This window comes from Chaetodon auriga, chromosome 16 (genome assembly GCF_051107435.1).
Source record: "Chaetodon auriga isolate fChaAug3 chromosome 16, fChaAug3.hap1, whole genome shotgun sequence".
Classification (NCBI taxonomy): domain Eukaryota; kingdom Metazoa; phylum Chordata; class Actinopteri; order Chaetodontiformes; family Chaetodontidae; genus Chaetodon; species Chaetodon auriga.
The window spans coordinates 15,659,757-15,681,347 of NC_135089.1; the positions used below are offsets into that span (position 1 = coordinate 15,659,757).

General features: G+C 43.5%; 3 protein-coding genes across 3 annotated transcripts; 1 reads left to right on the forward strand and 2 right to left on the reverse strand.

The window, feature by feature from the left end:
- Positions 1-4,666: 4,666 nt before the first annotated feature.
- LOC143333508 (acyl carrier protein, mitochondrial-like) lies at positions 4,667-7,494 on the reverse strand. The gene is made up of 5 exons (XM_076751557.1): positions 7,290-7,494; positions 6,309-6,428; positions 5,978-6,065; positions 5,070-5,185; positions 4,667-4,942 (listed from the first exon to the last, which is right to left on the reverse strand). The coding sequence occupies exons 1-4, from the start codon at positions 7,458-7,460 to the stop codon at positions 5,094-5,096; spliced, it is 471 nt and encodes a 156-aa protein (XP_076607672.1). The 5' UTR covers positions 7,461-7,494; the 3' UTR covers positions 4,667-4,942; positions 5,070-5,093.
- A 214-nt stretch (positions 7,495-7,708) lies between these two features.
- On the forward strand, positions 7,709-11,665 carry dctn5 (dynactin 5). Its single transcript, XM_076752005.1, has 6 exons — positions 7,709-8,092; positions 8,277-8,345; positions 8,437-8,555; positions 9,814-9,925; positions 10,500-10,602; positions 10,693-11,665. The coding sequence occupies exons 1-6, from the start codon at positions 8,045-8,047 to the stop codon at positions 10,788-10,790; spliced, it is 549 nt and encodes a 182-aa protein (XP_076608120.1). The 5' UTR covers positions 7,709-8,044; the 3' UTR covers positions 10,791-11,665.
- A 1,725-nt stretch (positions 11,666-13,390) lies between these two features.
- Positions 13,391-20,824, reverse strand: hapstr1a (HUWE1 associated protein modifying stress responses a). The gene is made up of 5 exons (XM_076752006.1): positions 20,452-20,824; positions 19,252-19,332; positions 18,562-18,629; positions 18,229-18,439; positions 13,391-16,273 (listed from the first exon to the last, which is right to left on the reverse strand). Exons 1-5 carry the CDS (start codon positions 20,645-20,647, stop codon positions 15,960-15,962), a joined length of 870 nt encoding a protein of 289 aa, XP_076608121.1. The 5' UTR covers positions 20,648-20,824; the 3' UTR covers positions 13,391-15,959.
- Between the last annotated feature and the right edge of the window lie 767 nt (positions 20,825-21,591).

The following is a 21,591-nucleotide window of genomic DNA, read 5'->3' on the forward strand; positions in this document are numbered from 1 at the left end:
TTTTTTTTTTTTTTTTTTTTTTTTTTTTTTAATCACTCTCATTGCCACAAATGGTGTTTTGAAAAAAGGAAAGAAGAAAAACTTTGAAAATCTTGTTTTGGTTGAAGATACTATTTTAACAGTGCAAAAGTCGTCCACATTTCATTGCCTTGATCCTAATTGTGTCCGAAGATGCAACAACAAGTCAAGTGGCTTCTACCTGTTTACAAATAGAATATGATTGTATTGTTGTACTGTTTGTTTGTTTTTGTTTTCCTTTGGGTGGGGCGGGGGTACTCATCTGAAGTTCCTGACCTGATGAATGGTGTGTGTTGCGTGTGTGTGTGTGCGTGATGGGATGCTCCGTACCGGCGATGTTTGAGTTCCACCGCTGGAGGGGAAGATGTGGGGTCATGGGAAGGGGGAGGGAGGGCGTCGCGGTCGTGTGTGAGAACAGCGTGAATGTAAATCCACCAATGGTGTTTGTCGACAAAATACACGTGTGAATAATCGATTCACCTACCTACCAGTGATTGTTTAGTTACTATGATGCACAATATCCGGGGAAAAACAAAAGCTTCAGAGAGAGTGTGAACGAGAAGTCAGCATTAGCGAAGCCATGGACCTTAATTTCTTTTCTTCATTGTGTAATTATTGTGTGTTAAGCCTGTTGAGTGTGTGTGTGTGCGTGTGTGTGTGTTTCCCCCCTCCGATATAGGTTTTAATTTCAGAAGTACTCGACGTGTTGGCTTTAGTTGTGTTTTTAAGTTTAGCCGTGAATATTTAACAACTTCAAAGCATACGTAGTGTGACAGAGCCTTGAGTATTAGCCAGACTTGACAGTGGTGTGTGCCAGTATTGAACTGCTCTCTACCAAATAATTCAAAAGATTAGTTTACTTAATTCCAGATCTCTTTGCTTAAACTATATATATATATCTCTTATTTGTATTTTTTTTTTTTTTTGTCTTGTTTAACAAATGTTATCGAGTGGAATATCTGAACCATGTTTGTCATTTGTTTCTGAGTTAACTTAATTTGACAAATTGAACTGAGGCGCGTTGGATTTTGCACTTGGGTGGATTAGAGGAGAGGACGGACGGACGGACGGACAGACGGCATGACGGTGCTGTAGTTTGGATTTTCAGCTCTGTCTGAGGAAGAAGGTTTATCTGTGAGAGTATTGCGACAGGGTAAATTGTGTGTGTGTGTGTGTGTGTGTGTGTGTGTGTGTGTGTGTGTGTGTGTGTGTGTGTGTGTGTGTGTGTGTGTGTGTGTGTGTGTGTGTGTGTGTCTCAACCTGAGTGGAAGTCGTGTGTGTTTGCTGTGACTAGAGAAGATGGTGCTTTGTTGGCCCCAGTGAGGGAGCGACAGAAGAGGGAGGAGGGCGTCGCCGTCCTCCTCTCCAGGTTTACCTCTCTGTTCACTGGGCCGGCCGGTCAGAGCGGCGATGTCGCTTCGCCGCCTGCGCTGAGCCAGAATGTAGCTGCAAACGGTTTCAAAAGTATAAGCGACGGCCGGAGCCTCGATCTGCCTTCTTCCCAGCGCACGGAAAAAAAAATCAAGTAAAGCAACCACTGCTCGTCATGTTTGTATCCAAATAAGTATTCAACTACTGTTGTGGCCGCGCCCGCTCGTCATGTGACCCTTTGGTGGCTGTTGGCGCGGAGTTGCTCGCGCCTGTAGCTTGACTGAAACGAGGCGAGGCTTCTTGTTGGCCCGTAGTGACTCAGGCGAGGGGATGTGACTTTGATTGGCTGGTTCTTCCTGGCTTTTCAGGGACACAGAGTTGCACTTGCCTCTTTGCTGGCTCATCCAGGATCAGCTCTCCCTCTCCAACTCCTAAGCTTAACCAGAGGGGAGGAAACGCAAAACTGACAGGAGGTCCGGGGCAGGTGGACTCTCAATAGTCTAGATTCCCTTTACGCTCTTGCTGAAATTATTTTACTCTTCGTTCATTCTGATTTTTGTGGATGCTTCTCTCCGAGTGCTGATCTGGGGGCGGTTTTGTTTCCTCCTCAGTATCTTTACCTTAACCATTAGTGGCACAGGAACTGACCCCTGATCAGCAGCTCAGGAGGCAGCGTTGCTCTGCTGTCAGAGAAGGAAGGGACAAGCAACGTCTGTAAAACGCCTCTCATTGATATTGATGTTACTGTTTTGGTTTCCAGCTTAATTGCGCTCTGTTTCTGTCTTGTCCAATCTACTGTTTGTGTGTGCGTGTGTGTGCATGTGTGTGTGTTTCGTGGGAAGATGCAAAAACCCCGTCTCGTACTGTGTGTGTGTGTGTGTTTGAACACATTATCATGCCAAATCGAGGAGGGAGGGTGAGAGGGAAGGAAAGGGATCGATTTTTTTTTTTTTTTTTCCTGTCGTCGGTGTGTGTGTGTGTGTGTGTGTGTGTGTGTGTGTGTGTGTGTGTGTGTGTGTGTGTGTGTGTGTATTTAAAAGCTGGACAATGTTAAATGCTTGAAGAAAAAATGTCATTTGCAAAAGGATGATGTGAGGAAAACCTTTTCAGTAAGTGAAAACCACCATGAGCAACGTACAATCCCCAGGGCTGCCAAGCAGCTTCCCGACAGGGCCAGACAAGGGGAGGAAAGAGAGAAGGAAGGAAGGAAAGAGGGTAGGAGAGGAGGGAAGCTGGCTGGTGATACTCTACTACTTTTTAATGTTTAAGAAAAATAATGTGACTCTTTGTTTTTCTCTTGACTTAACTATCCTGTGAGCAAATGCTATATTATATCATAACACACACCCAACGGCTCCTAATGTCGATCAAAAGAGCTAAGGCTATTTTGACACAAAAAACAAACAAAAAAAAACCAAACAAAAAAAAAACAAAACAAAAGAAAAAACAAAAACTGTGAGAATCTGCTGTCTTTTTTGTCATTTTACATTTACTATGAATACACACAAACAAACCCTGAAAAGCTTTAGTCTAACCAGCACAAAGATGTGGGCGGGTGGGGCGGGCGGGGTACCGGGGTGGGGGGGCGGGCTTCAGTATAGGGGGGAGGGGGGGGGGGGGGGGTGTCGCTCAGAGAGACTATGCAGTGGAGTGTTGAACCCAGGCTTCCATGTCCACCTTGGGTTTTTTGCTTTCTTTAAAAAACAAAACAAAAAAAAAAAAAAATCCCAAAAACTTTTTTCAAAACACAGCTGAGATGGGATTCCCAATAATATTCCTCAAAACATGTCGTGCCATCGTTGAATCGTACTACTACTAATAATAATAATAAAAACTGAAAAAACCTTTATTACCTAGCAACCGTCGGGCCAGTTGTAGCAGGAGAGGAGGACAGGTTTAAGATTTGCAACGTTCATTTGTTTCTTCTCACAGCTCGTCTCCTCCTCGATACGCCGAGGGGAGTGAGGCCGGTGAAACTGCAAATTTTACACAACTACAATGTTTTTTATAGAGATTCTATCAATCCACAGTGTGTAGTTGGATCACCTGTAAACCTATTATGCACATTGCTTTGGGAGACTGTTGAAACTATATATAATATATATATATATATATATATGAGAATATAAACGTACAGTGTCTATAATCAAGGAGAGGAAGTTTTCCTCTCTGACAAACAAAACAGGAAGTACCTTTTTATTTTCAAACGTCTTCCTTGGGTCATCAAAGGATTTTATCTTAAACTTTTGGGGGAAACTGCACTTTTTGAAGGACAATCTTTATTTGTATGGGTATAAAAATTCACAAAAACGAAGTCGCCTGATATTACAAGGTATAGAAAACCAACTCCAGTGTGCTCTAAATGAATGTCTCCTCTGATGCTGTCTATTCGTTTGGTTTCATTTAATCTTTTTATTCTCCTTCCTTTGTTGCTTGGTTTGTTCTGTATTTTTTTTTCCTCTTATTTTTCTGGATTTTAGTGCTCTTAAGAGAATCTGTACTAAGGTGTAGAGTAGTAGGTAGTAGGTCTTCTGTTGGCTGTACTCGTATACTGATTACTGTTTGTAACCCTCTGGCTCCTGCAGCCGTCATACAAAGCTGTAAAACTTGGGTACAACCCTCAATAAAAGACTAACAGTGACTTAGTGGTTGCCTCCAGGAGTCTTTCTTTCTCCTCATCTGTTTATTGTTTAAAACAATAATAATAATTCAATCCTCTAATTTCTATTTTAAAAAAATCTTATGTACAGTTTCCTTACATTACTCTCTGCCATCTGAACTTGCCATGTTTTTAGCTCTGAGCAAAAGAACAATTCATCAACTTTGATTTTTAACACGTTGAAGCCTTTGGTAGCATCAAAGCTACAAATTTATTTTATATTAAGCATCATCATGTTTTACTGTGTAGAGCATCGACAGGCATTTGACAAGTTTTCTAGAAAAGATGAAAAATTCCTGAGATCTCAAGTTGTTAACCTGAAAAGTAACTTGTAACGACAGCTGTCAGGAAGTGCCTCAAAACTAGTACAGTACTTTAGTAAATGTACATAGTAACATTCCGGCACATAAGGTTATTTTAACACTTCAGACCAATCTAATTCTGTACTCCTCTGCTTTGAATTATTGAGTTTTCCCTCATCGTGAATCTGCTTCTCTTCATTTGATCTGTGAACTGGCAGTAATTTGAACATATAATGAACTCAGTGGATCCTCCTCAGGTTTTTTAGCACACGCCTCTCCAGTCATATGGAAATGAACACCACAGCAGACGCACATATATACACTGTGTGTCTTTATTGAACTACTCATGAGAAATAATACATCGGAACCACAGGGTGGAGCTGGAAGAAGACAAACCTGTGATGAAACCTTGTTTAATAATTTGTTTTATCTCCAAGCTCCCAAAGCACGTTTACTTAAATAGTCAAACACAAGACACGGCAGCCAACAACGCCGCTATGGACAGAAGAGCTGAAGGGAGGAGGTGGAGAATGGTTTGGTGTCCATCTGCTTCACGAGTACTTCCTGTGGGGTCACGCTGGGGTCAACCTCTCTGGAACAAACACAAAATATCAATGAGTGATGACACAGAACAGAACACGTGTGTGTGTTTATGTATGTGATTGAGATGGTGATAAGGCAGAAAGGAGGGAAAGAAAGCATGGCGGACAGAGACTCACGTGTGTGGTGAGCCGTAGAACAGATTATTCATAAACGTCCTTCTTGTCTGCGATATACTGTACAATCTCGTCAGGACTCATCAGCTTCTCGGCTTCTGCGTCAGGGATCTCAAAGCCTGCACAAAAACACACAGTACAAGATCCCGTGATCAGCCGAAAGTTACACTCAAACACACCACAGAGGTCATCGCCACTGTTTCACCTGGTCCCATGAACACCACGTATCCAGATTGGTGATTCCTCATTTATCAGATAAACTTAACGATTAAGTGTTCTCATTAAAAAAAAAAAAAATACTAAAAATAATCTATCCATAACAGAGATCACAGGAATATGTCCCTTCAAATTGATCAAGTAAAATAATTGTTATTATATATCAATGGGCTGGTAACACATTATCAGCTGCAGCGTCTACAGTTACTGTGCCGTTCACAGTGCGCACACACACAGAAATACACACACAGAAATACACTGGTCTGCACTCTCAACACACTCTAGCTCCAGAAACCTTATAACCTGCAAACTCAATTTACACCATAAAATCTTGTTATTACATTTCTCATCCTTTCCCTACTCACTTCCCTAGCAGCTCTGCCGCTCGCTCACCCTAACCCTCGCAGACACTCCATTGTGCTGATGAGTGACATTAATAGGTTGTGACAGATAGCCACGTGCTTGCAGATACAGAGCCTGTGTTCGCAATAATAACCGGTTAAAATGTTTAGGAAATGATGAGCAGAAACACAAGTCTAATTTTTATCGGTACCAAATTCTTTGCACTTTGGACTCTGGTCTAAGTTGGAACCGAATTTTCAGTTCTCAACCCTTGTAACTCTAAATGTGTAATACTGTGCACCCTGACAGACAAGCAGCTACAAGTACAAGCTGGCACACCGACAGACACTCACCAAACTCATCCTCCATGGCCATGATGATCTCCACCTGGTCCAGGCTGTCCAGACCCAGGTCTTTCATGAAGTGGGAGGTCGTCTGCAGCTGTGGAGCAGAACGTAACAAAAACGTCACAAATAGAATTTACCACTATCATGATCTGAATGTGAATCAGGGATATTCCAAACAAGTACTGACGAACATTCATACAATTTAAGTTTCTCATTAGCAGCAACACTCAAATTCAAAGATTCCAGAGGATTTTCTCCACATATGGAAACGTCACATGCAACCTGTTGTGACCACTGTACAGTGATAGTTTCTTTACTCATCAGTGCTCGCTCTCACCTTCTCAGGGTTGATCTTGTCGTAGAGCTTGAGGACGTACATGACACGATCTTTGATGCTCTCTATGGTGAGGGGGGGCAGGTCTCCATACTGTCGGCACAACACGCCCACTGAGGGGATCTGAAGAGGAAGACAAAGAGGTGGAGAGGGTCAGGAGCAGGGGCGGTGAGGTGGACAGAGGTCATGGAAATGTGTGGTGATATTTCAGAAAGAGACACCAGCTCATGACGGAGCTTGAAGCTATTTAGGCGAACTTCCCATCTGTGGGTCATACTATTAGAAACACAAACTGTACAAGGCTGTAGCTCAAGAGTGACAGGAGGATCCCATACATACAGGATGGACAAATAATTCAGTAATTAACAAGAAATTGGTGAGACGACTGTCATACTCTTTCCTGTAAATGTAGACAATCAACAGGATGTTTTCATCTCCCTTCACATACAAGCACAGCCTGTCATCATCCTTATTGCGGGCAACTTGCCATCACTGAATAAGTCGCTAAGTCGTTATTAAGCTAACAACATCACACGTTATAAAAGTATTTACACGACGCAGCAGTGATTTATAGTTCAAATACCATGCTTATCTGGCCAGAAATCATTAGCTGTTGCTTGGCTAGAATTGGCTATATTGTGTTAGAAGACGCTTGGGTTGTGTTGAGGCATCCATATGACTCCAGGCTGCAGGTGTAAAAGCGGCAACAACATAAATGAACTCACCAAACTTGCTAACTAGCTCGGTAGCTAGTTAGCCAGGCAAAACATGGCCGTTGTGTAATTAAAAAATATGACGTTAGAGGCTTTCAGGGATTCCAGTCGGGATATCACCCCAACAGATTTTCACTCACGGTAAAATAAATTGCTCGCATGCCACCATGAACTTTCAGCAGGCTGGGTTTGCCTGACAGTTTTGAAAGGCGTCGGTAGGTCACAGCAGCGAACGCTAGGCCACGGCTCTTCAATGTTACGGGAGACTCACCTGGCTCTGACCGAGCCACCGCGTCCTCCGGCTGTCTGCGGCGAAGGAGAGAGGTCGGTGGATAGCTGCTGCTGGGACGGCAGCAGCTCTGACTGCCAGGTTGCCGGAGGTAAGCCTCAGCGAGGGCCGGGCGAGCGAGCGGACACAGTGCTGCAGGACACGAGCCGCCATGACGGAGAAAAGTGATTGGTACTTCCCAGCGTGCAACGCGAAGAAGAAACGGAGTCAAGGGCTCCGTGCGGCACGCATGCGTACAACACAAGCTGTGTATTTATTTCGAATATTTTGATTTATTTATGCGTTCTACAGTGTCATTTACGAAATATACAATGCAAATATGCACAATTATTAACATTTGCTTTAATAAATGGTAAAAGTGTTGAGGAGCAAGGAATCAGCTCAGGTAAGACCAATCAATCACAGAATAACATTAGTGATGAGTAGTTTAATAATTAGAAAGCCAAATGACCTGAAGGAGCAGATAAATCCAACGCTTTATACACACCCCAACTATTAAACGCAGCAAGTGGGATATAACAAATGCCAGGGAACTGTTTCTTTTTTTTTAGCATAAGAAAACTCATCGATGATTTGACGCACAACTTGTTTTGTCTGAAAATCCATTCAACAGAGTAGGCAGAGGAGGAGAAGCTGAGCGAGCAGACAGCAAAGTAGAGAGCAGAAAGAGATAGATGCGTTAGTTATTATTACCCAATTATACCCGTTGTCTTCAGCATTTTACCAAATTCACAGCCATGGAGTTGTCTGAAATACTGTACAACAAAGCGGAGTACATTGAGACGGTAATGTGTTTGATTATGAGCCGCTGTTAGCTAGCTAGTCGCTTGCTATTTGGCTAACTGACGCTGAACGGGGCGTTGGGCGTTGGATAACTAAAATCATCGTTTGTGCTCACTCTAGATAGACAGTAAAGGCACAAAAGACACTTCAGTACAGTTATTAACCATTTCTGTTGTTTGATTTCAGGCTTCTGGCAACAAAGTGAGCAGGCAGTCAGTGCTGTGTGGGAGTCAAAACATCGTCCTCAATGGCAAAGTAAGGAAAACACACCTGCCTGCCACTGGGTTACACAGCTTTCTGGCAGGGTTTAAACTGTGTGTGTTTGTGTCTTTGTTCTGTCCTCCAGACGATTGTCATGAATGACTGCATCATCAGAGGCGACCTGGCTAATGTCAGGGTGGGCAGACACTGCGTGGTGAAGAGCCGGAGCGTCATTCGACCACCTTTCAAAAAGTTCAGCAAAGGGTAAACCATCCTTTTCTTACGGCTAACACTGAAGCTACAGCTGGCCCAAACTGACAAAACCAAATATTTTAATGAAATTTATATTATGCTTGTATTTTTTTTTTCACTCGATTACAGTACATTTTAAAGAAAATAAACTCAAATTCTCTGATTCCAGCTTCTTAAATGTGGATATTTTCTAGTGTCTTTACTCCTCTATGATAGTGAATTGAATATATTTGAGTTGTGGTCAAAACAAGACATCTGAGGACTGTTACGGTGGAAGGTAGGCAGTAAGCTCCACCCCTTCAATGATGTGCACCTATTGATGGCACCTGCACTCATTAGCGCAGCTGGAACGAATCAGCCGGGCTGCTCTATAAAAGGAGGCTTGTGGCTCTGCTCTAGTTGTGTGTGTGATACCGGAGAGTTAACACCTTCAGTTGGCTCTCCTGGTTTTGCGTGTGGCATTGATGAATGTGTGTGTGAATGGTCTTAAACTGTAGTGATTCTTTCGTTTCCAGAATTTCACTCCCTCCTTTTTAGTGACTCTCAGTTTTTGTTTTTGGGCTCGTTTCTTTTGTTCTTCTATCATTTTGATAGAATTAGTGGGTGTGTGGATAAGTTATTCCCCATCACCTTTTAGACCCCAAGAGGCCCATTTTGTGTTGAGTGGAGTTTGTTGGGTTTTTTTTTGTTAGTTTCCTCTACCAGCGACCGCCATTAAGTTTGTTTTGAGGGGAAACGTAACAGGACGTCGTTGTGGGCTTTTGGAAGCACTGATTGGGTGAAACACTGATGTAGTCTCTGGGACCAAAACAATATTCCCATAATTAAGTGTAAGTGTCAGTACTGTATTAATACATCACACAATTGTAAGGTTGAAACTAACATTTTCATTATCAATTCATCTGATTATTTTGCCAATCATTTTCTCTATAAAGTGTGAGAAAATACTGCAAACTGCTTTTCACAACGTCTCAGACAAAAGTGACATTTTCAGATGTCATATTTTGCCCAAACAGCAGTCTGAAACAGAAGAGTTTGGCATGTCTGCTCAGAAAATGACTGAAATTGATTTTCAAAAGAGCAGATTGATTGTCTGTCAGCTGACTTATCAATCAATCAATCGAGTACTGTACGACAAATACTCTGACCACCTGGCTGCATTTGCATCAGGGAATAACAGGCAGAACTACAGATTTACTTTGTGTCCTTAATTTCCTGGTTGCTGCGCCTGAACTTCCTCTCTCTCTCCACCCTCACTGTCTTCCTCCAGAGTGGCGTTCTTCCCGCTACACATCGGAGACCACGTCTTCATTGAGGAGGACTGTGTGGTCAACGCAGCACAGATCGGTTCCTATGTCCACATTGGCAAGAACTGTGTCATAGTGAGTGGGATGAAAACACACACACACACACACACACAAAACCAAGTTGATCAAGCAAGCGAGGACATAAACAGAGGCTCTGTCTCCTCTGGCCTGCGGTGAAACAGTCACATGGGAGTCATGTTGAGATGAACTGAACACAGCAGCACAGCGCCAGCTTTGAGCACAGACACAGACCTGTGAGATGAAACACGTTCAGTGATTAAAAAAGGGATAAAATTCTGTTACAATTGAGCTGTTTATTCTGTTCAAAGTATCGTGTATCTTCTGGGATTTTGTACTACACGTGTGTGTTCTTCACTGTAGTTCTTGATACTGATGTCATTCAATTGATACAATCCCAAGAAATATATTCAAAGTTGTGCAGATGGATAACAAAACTGTAACAAGGTCCCTGATCAGCACAAGACCCTTCTTTACTCTATATGTATGCTTGCTGTGATATTGTCCACCATCCATGGTTTATCATTGTGTGATAAGCAAAGAGAAGAAAACACTTGAAGTCAGCTGAAGCGTTTGACTCAGTAGCAGATGTTTAACTTGCTCTTGCTTTCGTTTTGTGTGTTGTGTTCAGGGTCGTCGCTGTGTGCTGAAGGACTGCTGCAAGATCCTAGACAACACCGTGCTCCCTCCTGAGACTGTGGTGCCGCCTTTTACCGTCTTCTCTGGATGCCCAGGTCAGAAACACCACAAACACACCCCCTTTAACTCTCTCCTCCACTTCCTGTTCATCTAACATGTCTTCTTCATGTCTTTCTTTCTCTCAGGTCTGTTTTCAGGAGAGCTTCCAGAGTGCACGCAGGACCTGATGATTGATGTAACCAAGAGTTACTACCAGAAGTTCCTGCCCCTCAGCCAGATCTGAGTCCAGCCCCGAAACCCTCTGCAGGATCCGCACCCTTCCCAGCCTGCTCCAGGCCGGGCTCCCTCTTCAGACTGAAATGGACTCTGAGATCTCACCTTCTGCTCCCCGAGGCCCAGAGTTTCTTTGCCCAAAGGAAAAACGTTTGGTCCAATCAGGAGCCCTTACATGATTCTAAATCAGTTAATAAAATCTATTAAAGCTGCAGAAAGCTCCACGTTGCAGTGAAAAGTCTTTTAATTCCAGAAATCCTCTAAGGCACACTTATGTTTACTATCCCAGCCAGTCTGAGATGCCTTCAAGGGCACAGATAAAAATCCTCAATCTGCAGCGCTCACTTTTAGATATTTTTCGGGTTTTGATTTTCCATAGTAGTATGTCGGCGTAGTCTGGTCGGTGCGCTGTGGAGAAACTCGAGGACCTCTGTTGCGGCTGGCTTCGCTCTGACAGCAGCTGTAGGTGAAGATGAGGAGGTGGAGGAGCTATCAGAGGGAGGTGAACGGTGGAGGCGTTTGAAGAATGTGGAAACACAGCTTGTAAAATACCACCCATGGACCAAGGCAATAGCTACAACAGTTGTTTGAGGATGATGGCTGTACATGTTCATCATTCATGTCCACAGTAGAACACTCATCAGTCACAATTTGTGAAGTTGTCTTGTTTTAATCTATCATTGTACTTTGATGTTGAACAATGTTTGCTTTCTCCTTTGCTGGCTTATGTAATTTGTCTTAAAGCTTATTTAATACTGTTTGGATTTTTCATTCATGTTGTTGTTGAGTTGAACGTGTCTGTGTGCAGGACAGCCCTCTGTGCTCTGCACAGAGCCAACATCTAAAATAATGCACCAATTCAATAAATACAACTGAACACCTGCAGCTATGGGCTCAGCTCTGTCCTGTCCTACGCTACAAAACTGTTCCCCACCTCATCCTCCACTAACTTTACAAGCTTTATTTATTTTTGTCTGACTCTACAATAACAGCTCCAGAGGATTTATCTTGGATTATAATGTATGATCACTGCTACAGTGTTTAAACAGAAAACTGAATGCAAACATAACTTCTTGCATATTTAGGCTAGTAGCTAGCACCTTTAAAAGTGCCCTGAGGAGTTTTCTTGTGGATAAATTGTGGTTTGTATTCTTGAAGTCAAGCAAAGCCATTTTTTTCTCAAAGTTTCAATCTTGCATTGTTTACATCCCCACATTTCCCCATGTAGACACTTTTTAGGCATATCTTTCAAATGCTGCTGTCTAGCACCACCTAGTGGCCGACAGCAGAGCTTCATTCTAAGACAAATACCCATCCTCATCCAGCCATGTCATCCTTGAGCCTTCAATAGCTCATTGCAGAAATCAATGGTCTGAAAACTCAGAGAGCAGAGTTCAGAAAAAGCCAGACCTGCTTCAGGGCCAGTTCCACCATGTTTCAAACGCATCTCAGGTATTTGCTTTGATCCAACTGTGATGTAGATGAACCTGCAGGTACGGGGCAAACCTGCAGCACAAGTTCTAGAGTTCACAAAATATACACTTGCGAACGCAGCAAGGACGTCCCAACTTGATCATTTACTGTCAGCTGATCACTCGGATGAATGTGAACTGCTCTACTTGTTTTCCAAAAGCTCAAGAGCTGCACGCTAACAGACAATGGCCTGTGGGGCGATCAAATAAAACCAAACTCTCCATTTTATTCATTTTTTTAATGAAACATAGTCAATCCAATTGCAACTCAATGGTTTTATTTCTTTCACAATGTGAACCACATATATCATACCAACAATTAATGTTAAGTATATAGATTAGCCATTTATTACTTTTTAAACAAATAAGTATCAAGAAACAGCTGATAATAGTGTTGGCTCCAGAGACACGTGGCATGAGTCAGCCTTTTGAAACGACGTGGATGAAGGCCAGTGACCGGCTCAGGCGAAGAAAAGAAAAGAAAAGAAAAGAAAAAGAGCCCCCTCTAACATAACCAGGCTAATCAATGGGCGTCAATGCTGCAGGTTTGGATTGGAAAGACGGCACAATCCTGCTCTTTAGTCCAGATTTTTTTCTGGGGTGGGGGTGGGGGAAACTATCCATTGATGGTCTGAATTTTAGATCATTTTTCCTGTTGGCAGACACTTCACATTTTCCCTTTAACTGACATGTTGTCATGCAACAGAAACACAGGGAGGTTACGACGACTCATCTGCAGCTAAATGCGCCATTTGGTTTCAGCCATGAATGCTACTAATGCCAACGTGGAGTGCTCGACACAAAACAGTGAGGAAAGTGTCTGGAGAAAGAAACACAACCAAAATATTCTAAATGCATTCCTCTGACTTAATGAAGAGCCCGTGGACAGGCCGCCAGGTCAGACCCGAACACCATGGTCCACCAAGAGCCCTCTGCAGGGGCTGAGACTGTGATGGACTCCAAGCGCGATGTTTAGGGAGAAGTTCCTATTCAAGAAACACGGATCCTTCCTATGTTACATATTCATCAGCCCTGTGAAAGCTGAAGCTAACCAGAACTTACAAGACCAAGACACTGCTTGCTTTTTTCAGTTTTTTTTCTTTTTTCTCTCTTTTTTTTTGTTTTTGTTTTTGTTTTTGCAAAAGATACATTTTTCAACCACTTGCCGGCCCCCCTTCACAGTAATCAGAGGCTCTCTATAGGCAAATCAAATCTCCCTTTCCCAATACAAGGTTTTACGCTTTCATCAAATTCAGTGGTTTCACATGTATGCAGGAACAAACTCCTAAATGTGGAACTCTCGGTTCATTTTGACAGAATTATAATGAATCTCAGCCTGGTTCTTTTCTTTCACTGACAAGCCAGTAATTGCGTATGAATAAAAAGCCGACCTATAACATAAAAATGAAATCTGTGACCAAAATGTAACAGAAGTTAAAAACTGGCATGATTTACACAACAAAAGAAAACTCACTTTTCGGGTCATAATGGTGAAGGGGAGTGAACAAGTCAACAAAAGTGTGGAAAAGGAGGAGGAAACACTGACATCCCACGAGTCAGCTATGGCGGGTGCGACGGGTGAAGCCGAGGGGCTTACGCTCCAGCCAACCCACTCACAACTGACTGTATCACTACTACAGCAGGGCATCACTGGAAATACTGGATTTCATAACTAGACAACTCAAAATATTTTTAATCACTCACACTTTGTTAGCTTCCTATGCTAAATGCAAGCATATTCCATCAATTTGAGTTTATTACACCCACAAACAAGTTTAGATTTAACTCCAATAATCTTTCATTACGACCCAAAAATAAGCCAAAAATCAGTACCAGTTACGTTACATTACAAACTGCTAAATATACCCAAGTTTCTGACTCGTGTGATATCAGCGTCTCCTATTGACTCCTTTATAGAAGGATGGAAGGCAACGACCATATTAAGAACGAAACAAGCCCCGAGTTGCATCATCCTGTACCACGTAAAATCAAACCCAGCCACGTCATATTAATGCACACAGCCCTAATACAAAAAGCAGACAGTGTCCCAACACCCGATCCAACACTCTAGCCAAATTATCTCGTGCCTCGTGTGCACTGGCTGGCAGGCTTGCTGGGTCTGTTGAGAAACGCTACCTTTGAAAGAACATTTCTGTGAGTTACCCTCTTTACAGCACCGATTATCTTCCGATAAGTTAAATCAATTGTCAGACGGGGAAGGACTCGGAGTCTCTGAATACAAGCAGAGTTCACGCGCAGAAACGCTCCACCGCTTCATCAACACTCTTGAAAGGACGTTGACACCAGCGGCGTGCGTGAGAGCTCCATTTCTACTCATACAAAGTATTTTCTAAGCACCAACCAGTAAGTAATGTGTGGACCTGTTTAGGTTGGACAAGGCTACAACTGGGATACAATGGAAGAGCCGATTTGTTTGCATGAGTTAGAGGTGAAAGCTAAGTGCAAAAATCCTTATTGCAGCTCATCAGAATAATCACAAGATCACATAAAACAGCAGCTGCTTTCATAATAAGACTAGGGTAAAGGGGGAGAGGGCGCCCCAGTCGGCAAACGGGCTGTCTGAGAAGCTGTATACACAAAAAATAAAATAAAATAAAAAGTTTTCCTTTCCATTATCCTCAACAACAACAAAAAAAAAATAAACAAGGTGGAGAAAGAATGCAAAATTAACTTGGCTATCACTGCTGCAAACAGTGGCAACAAACCTAGAATTTTAACACTGGTGGTTGAAGAATTAAAAACAAAAAAGGGCGACGGGCTGATCTAAATCAAGCCACGGTTGAAGCACAGAAGTTAGCAGAGAATAAGGTCAAAATGTCCAAACATCGATGGCCTGCTACTGGTGGTTAACTGCCGTCTAACTAGTAGCCAGAGAAATGTAACTGGTTCCAAGCGGCAGGTGAGGCAGGATGATGCCACAGATGTACTCCCACTGAACCACGTAGCTCCACCACTGACAGGCAACATCAACCGAGAGCTGCGATGATGACGTAACAGAAAGAGCAGGTGGTGGTTGTCTGACCCAGAGGTGAGTCTCTCACAGAGTTGGGTCCGACATTTGGCGAGCATCTTGATTCACTGAGTGAGACGATTTGATCATGGCCCTCACTTCCTTATTAAGGTGGTGGGTGAGGATGGGTGAGGTTAAGGGAGGGAAGGGCACAAACGTGTCAAGGATCAAGTGGCTTTTACTTGTCAAGCAGCTGAGTGCATTCTCACTTTGACAACTGTCTGCATCCCAGGATGAGTTGGTGGCTTCCTTCGCTGTCTCCTTTCCAGGGCAGCCATGACCGAGGAGCGCGAGATGTCTCCCAGCCCTCCCAGCCCTCCCAGTCACTCACACTCTCTCTCTCTCTCACTCACTCACTCACTCACTCACTCACACACACACACACACACACACACAAACACACACACACACACACTCTCTCAAGTGTTTGGTGAATTGTAGTAATAATGTAAGGAAAGGAGACAAGGAACAGAATTCATTCAACATCTGAATCATCCAAGCTCAGAGCTTCAGTCCCTGTTTTCGTTTCAGCCCGGGTTCTTTTGCACAGCCAGGCATCCGAACGTCTGTCTGTCCGTCTGCACATCGGTCCCACATAAGCCCATCCATCCCCCTCTCCTAGCCTTGGCTTTGAAGGCTCCCCCCATCCTCCTCACACACATAGGCAGGCAGCAGATCAGATCATCCTGTTGCGTTTGTGTGTAGGGGAGTCTGTGATGACATCACTACACTGGGTGGAGTTTCGTTTCCTGGTTCCTCCCCCTCCAGAGGCGGAGCCTGTAGAGTCCAGATGAAGTGCCATCTCCTCTGAGATGAAAGTGTTCAGGTCGACGTCTTGGAGCCCATTACGCCTGCTGCGACACACCGGCCCCGAGCCGGAAGAACCACCTCCACCAGCACCACCTCCGTTACTGCTGCTCCCGCTCACATGTGTGGGAGACCCTGGAGCACCAGAGCGCACACTGATACTCGCCATGGCTCCGCTCAGACCTGTGGAAGGAGGAGATCGGACAGAGGGGAGAGAGCGGCAACAGACAAGTGGCATCACTGGATGGAGAAACAAGACAGATAAACAAGCGATTTCACAGAAAGCTTGACATCCTGAATAAAAAAAATGTCTTTAAAAAAACAGCACGTTGCAATACAACAGTAAGTTTAAGAGCAGCTGCTACCACCTGTCTCCATTATTTACTGACTACACGTACAGTCATGCTGTCTTTTTAGTGTAACAACAGTGAATTGCAAACAAGCAAGCACATCAGGGATGCATCAAGCCAATACTCAACAACATATTTGTATGAAACTGATAAAGTGGTGCTGACACACCAGGGCAGAAAGATAGTATGTGCATCTTTCCAGGGAGAATGTTTACAGGCACAGGCAATGCTTTTCCATGTCAGTGATCAAAGCCTGCGTGTATTCATCTTAGACCTTATTTAAAGATGTTACAGACATGTCACTTTTCTCTCTGTGACGAAACATAACCAGTTAGGGGCTATCAAAATGTGTGGCTAGCATAGACATTCACATGTAATGGGGAAGGACACAGCAAGTAAACAGTTCTTTGACAGGGCTTCATTTGTCAAAGTCACTGGCTCAGGCTGTATGTCAGTGTCCGTTTCTGCCTCTATTTTGAATTTGAGAAGGGGACGGGGTTCAGGTTCAAGCTTCTTCAGAGTGGTATCATTAGGATGTTTGCCATGAAACAACACTGGAAGCAGCAATCTCACAAACACACAGATCACCCCTTTATGCCAAAGCTTTACCAAAACTGAAGAAAATTACTCGATTAAAAAAAAAACATGCACAGCTGCACAAAGATTTCTGTTCACAACAGTGCCTGTGACCTTAGGTGACAGGTCTCACTTCAAACCACAATGTGGTACAACAATTAAGAAGCCATTTCTATTGCCCAACTTTAAGAATGAAAAGCTGTCTCAATGAACAAGTACAGTATGTACTTGACTCCTGATGCAACTTTCTCATTTGTAATACAACAGACAAAAAGGCTTTCACACTTGTCTTCACCACAGTGGTGAAGTTTAAAATACATCAAGTTTGTGCTGCCACACTGAACAAAAATCTGTGATACTGATTGCCTGAGAGGTGCATGGAGACAGTTGAAAGAAATGTGATTTGTCCGTGTAAATCAAAATACTGTCTTGGTCCCAACAGGAGACACACTGAAACCTCCAGCCACAGACCAAACTTGTGTGTCTGTAACCTAAACCACGAAATTCCTAACATCATCCACCCCAACCTCAGCTACACCCTAAAATGGCCCCTTTAAAACGTGAGAATCTTCAGATAAACTTCTGAATATTCAACTGTGCTGACAGCAAGACAGAAATGCCGACATACTTTAATGAATTACAAACAGAAGCAGCTGCATAGTTAAAATCCAGATAATTAAAACAAAACTTGGCTTTTGGTTTAGTGAGGGGTTACCGCTCTGTCTGTCTCACAGACACACACACACACACACACACACGAGGGGCTAACAACGTGAGGCCCTTTTCACCACTGGCCAGTACTTACACAACTTTGCAAAACATACCCTTATCTCTAAGCCACATGTGGCAGAGTATGGTGGCTGAAGGACAAATATGCTTTCTGAGACACACGCACACAAAGTGTATGTGTTATATTTTGTTTCATATTCATAAAAAATATCTCATCTCGCATCCACTCTACAGTATGTTTCCAAGGAACCTTAAATCTATTACATATGTGGAATCAGTAGGTCCCACCCACACTGTGTGTCTGTGAGCATGCCCACACACAAAAACAGATATGCAACATCAGAAGCCTTTAAGACCAGCAGTACCACTGATTCTCTAATGATGCAGCTGCCTCTTAGGCTGTACATCAAGTTTCTGATTAGGTGGCTAGAATGACGACTGGTGTGTAAGCTGTGAGCCAGGCTTGCAAATAGGTATCCTCACCATGCAGTGCTATGGCCTCTCTGAAGGGCTGGAGGTCTGCTTCCACAGATGAGCCGGTCTCAGCTGGTGAATTAGCCCGGCTGGGGGCCACCATGGCCAGCCGGGGGTTGGCCCTGCTACTCCTGTGTGGTGGTGCTTTTCCGCACAGAAAGCTGATAAGATCCTCCCTACGAATGGTTCTCCTGCGCTTTTTCACCCAGGCCAACATGTCCTGCAGTCAAGTACAAGAGTGATTCATCCATCAGTTTGCCATGGTTTGATTTCAGGGAGGTGTAATATCACAACTTGAGACTGGAGGTGCCTCACAAAAAGTAACGGAGGAACAAGACTCACCTTATTACGCCGTTGGTGGCCTATCTGGATGCCCCGATCGAAGCTTCTCTGATGGGCCTCCACACTCTCTGTGATGATATCATAAAAATACCAATCACTGTTCATCATCATCTATTCCGAAGCCAAACAAATGTGAATGGTACTTTTAGCAGTGACCCGCATGACTGGCCAATCAACAGCAAATTACTCCCAGAAGTTGCCAACTACTCATCACTTGCTAGCGCTTCTCTACTTTGCCGTCGTTTGCCCATTTTTTGGGAGGCAGACTGCTAAAATTAAGAGTCAAGTCCAGTGCGAGCTTGTTGTTACTACAACAAATCACCTTTGTTTCACTGGTGAATTCTTGACATTGTTGTGAACAAGTTCAAAAATGCAGTCCATTTTGTTTTTGTTTACCCAACAATGAACACTGCAACACTGTGTCTTTCACCAACACAGAAAAACCTACAAGCCCTCTGACAGACTGATCAATGTGGAGCTGATAAGAGTGAAAATGACAAGGTCTGTTTGCCACTTGCTGGATGAGCCTGTCAATTAAAACATGTTTACATCTACAAGCACAATGACTGTCGACTACAGCCTATACAGATGGGATAAAGAAACACAAGTACTGTAGATGTAGCAGTTGGCAGAGCAATAAATCACACTCAAAGGCGCATGGATGGAGAGAAGAGGGATGTGGTTAAATACCTTTGTAGAGGTTGGTAACTGCTGTGGCAGAGTTCTGAAATGGCACCCACAGTGAGAGGCCCTGCTGATGACATACTCTGTCTGTGGGAGGAAAGAGGGAAATATGTTTGGATTCTACACTTGACAATAGTCAGCATTTTGAAAGCAAGCTCTCTTGATTAATGTGACCAAAGGACAACAAAACACCTGAGAGGCACAACAGCTGAGTGATTACGGGACTGAAGTGAAGATCGTTTTCATTCGCCATTTTGTCTTGCATCTACATTTGAACGAACAGGGTTTGGCATAAAAATAACTGTCAGCCAGCGCTAGATGGCCAGCTTGGCAGCAGCTTGTTAAGCAAGAAAGCACCGACACACCAACTTAACTGCCCTCTCAGCAGTAAAGTTGCAAAGCCGTGTCAAACATGTCCATGCCAAACATGGATAGACTTCACAAGTCCAGCTCTGTCAATGTGGACAGGAATTTGTTGTGTCTGAGAACACCACGGCCATAGCAGATTGTAGACAAACCATTATTTCCATAGCGAACCAATACTATCCTCGCCATTTTGTGATTATAACGCTGGCTACGCGTTGCTAAACAAACTACTCACTCAGCAGCAAACCGGGCGTTTAAAAGCAAGTGTACACTTCTGTGCTGTTAACTTTGTATCTTTACGGCACATTTCAAACGCTAATCGCGTCTGGCATAACAGATGGTTACACTGACAGCACACAACAGACTGTCATCTGGGAATGTCGCGTAGCTACGATTGTTGTTACCATCGCCATTTTGTAACTAGCTTGGCTAACGTTACGTTAGCTATCCGCTACTGTCTAACTTGGCGTCAACACGCTCTCTTATTGGCAAAGAAATTCATGTTAACGTAAGACACTTTAATTACGTCTGTCAAACCAGATACGATTGTTTGACAATCGAAACAGGTGTTATAACATCGGATTTGAGTTCATAACTAATTTTTGTCACTGGCTAACGCAAGCTAGCTAAATTTAGCATTGCAAAATCAGCTGTAAACGTTACCCAGTAGTGGGCAGCGAGTTTGCTAGCGAGCTAGCTAGCACTGTACAGATACTGCCGCTAACGTTAGTTCACAGTAACGCCCGGTAACTAGCCAGGTTGCTAATCACCAAGCCAAAGGTGTAGTGGCAATGTAAGTATCGTTAGACCAACAAGCAAACAGAAAGCGCTGCCTTGAACCTTTGTATAACTGTGCCACGGCAGTGGCGGAGTTCTGGAAGAGATGCCACAGTTTATCCTGGTCATTGTCGGCCTCCTCCTCGCTCGGCTCCCTTTGCTCCGCTTCGGCCAAGCACTGCCGCTCCCATTTTGAGAACCAGTGCTCGGGTCCGTGTTCCTGTATCTCCGAGTCTCCGTCTTCCTTCTTCTCCTCCATTTAATGCACCAAACTCGATGAAAATTTCCCTTCAATGTGTCAAATGATTATTATCTGGGCACTGTATGAAGGATTACGTGAGCAAATTCATGTATACTCTTAGCTTTTCACTATTTCGCACTACAATATAACGTTGCTCCCTCTTGCTAGTCTCTGTGAAGATAAGCTTGGCTAACTATTTTTCCAGGTTGCCAACGTCGGCATATATACAACGCAGACAACCGTGTTATGCGCTTAAGCCCACCCATCACACCAGATGTCGAAAACAATTGGCGATACAGGCACTGCAGGGTGGGCTTTAGGTATGTTCTCAGAATTTCATTGGCTGTTCGACACTTCCGTCATAGTATTGACACAAAAGAACCTCAGTGAAAATATCCCATTACTGAAGCTTGCAAGAGAGTGCAAGTTTTGCCATGAAAATTGCTGCAAGAATAAGGAAAATGAAGACAGTATACATAATGTGGTCTAATCTAATATGTTTTGAAAAAAGCCTCATAAATGAAGTTCATCATCATTATTATAATAGTATGAGATCTTATTTATCAACCCCTCTAATTAATTCAAAATGTACATGCGTGAAAGGGACTGTGCGTATCATACAAACGTCTAACTTTGGACAACAGAAAAATTACCCGATAATATTAGGGGACGCCCATGAACACTGTACAAGTTCATATATGACTCGTATGAGATAATCCATCCGTCCGAAGAGTTCTTGGTAGGCTGGACAGAAAAAAATCCAAATGGTTTAATAGTTAACATTACTAAACATAACGTAAGACGAGATACACGAGAGTGTGTCTGTAATTATAAAACGCCCAACTGCAACCCCGGACGGTGTATACGGTCCAAGACCGAGTTCGACAGTAGTACTGGTACATTGGTCCACCAGGTGGCGCTATTTACTCAGGGTCTGAATGCTCGTTAGTTTCAGCCATGAA

Bases quoted from the DNA above. Each gene is read 5' to 3' on its own strand.
- LOC143333508 (XM_076751557.1), bottom strand. From the start codon at position 7,460: ATGGCGGCTCGTGTCCTGCAGCACTGTGTCCGCTCGCTCGCCCGGCCC. The intron at 6,429-7,289 runs GTGAGTCTCCCG...CTTCCTCTTCAG, and splicing joins GGTGGCTCGGTCAGAGCCAG to ATCCCCTCAGTGGGCGTGTT. The intron at 6,066-6,308 runs GTGAGAGCGAGC...TCTGCTCCACAG, and splicing joins ACAAGATCAACCCTGAGAAG to CTGCAGACGACCTCCCACTT.
- hapstr1a (XM_076752006.1), bottom strand. From the start codon at position 20,647: ATGGAGGAGAAGAAGGAAGACGGAGACTCGGAGATACAGGAACACGGA. The intron at 18,440-18,561 runs GTGAGTCTTGTT...ACTTGACTGCAG, and splicing joins GCCACCAACGGCGTAATAAG to GACATGTTGGCCTGGGTGAA. The intron at 16,274-18,228 runs GTGAGGATACCT...CTCCTTCCACAG, and splicing joins AGAGGCCATAGCACTGCATG to GTCTGAGCGGAGCCATGGCG.
- dctn5 (XM_076752005.1), top strand. From the start codon at position 8,045: ATGGAGTTGTCTGAAATACTGTACAACAAAGCGGAGTACATTGAGACG. The intron at 8,556-9,813 runs GTAAACCATCCT...GTCTTCCTCCAG, and splicing joins TTCAAAAAGTTCAGCAAAGG to AGTGGCGTTCTTCCCGCTAC. The intron at 10,603-10,692 runs GTCAGAAACACC...TCTTTCTCTCAG, and splicing joins CGTCTTCTCTGGATGCCCAG to GTCTGTTTTCAGGAGAGCTT.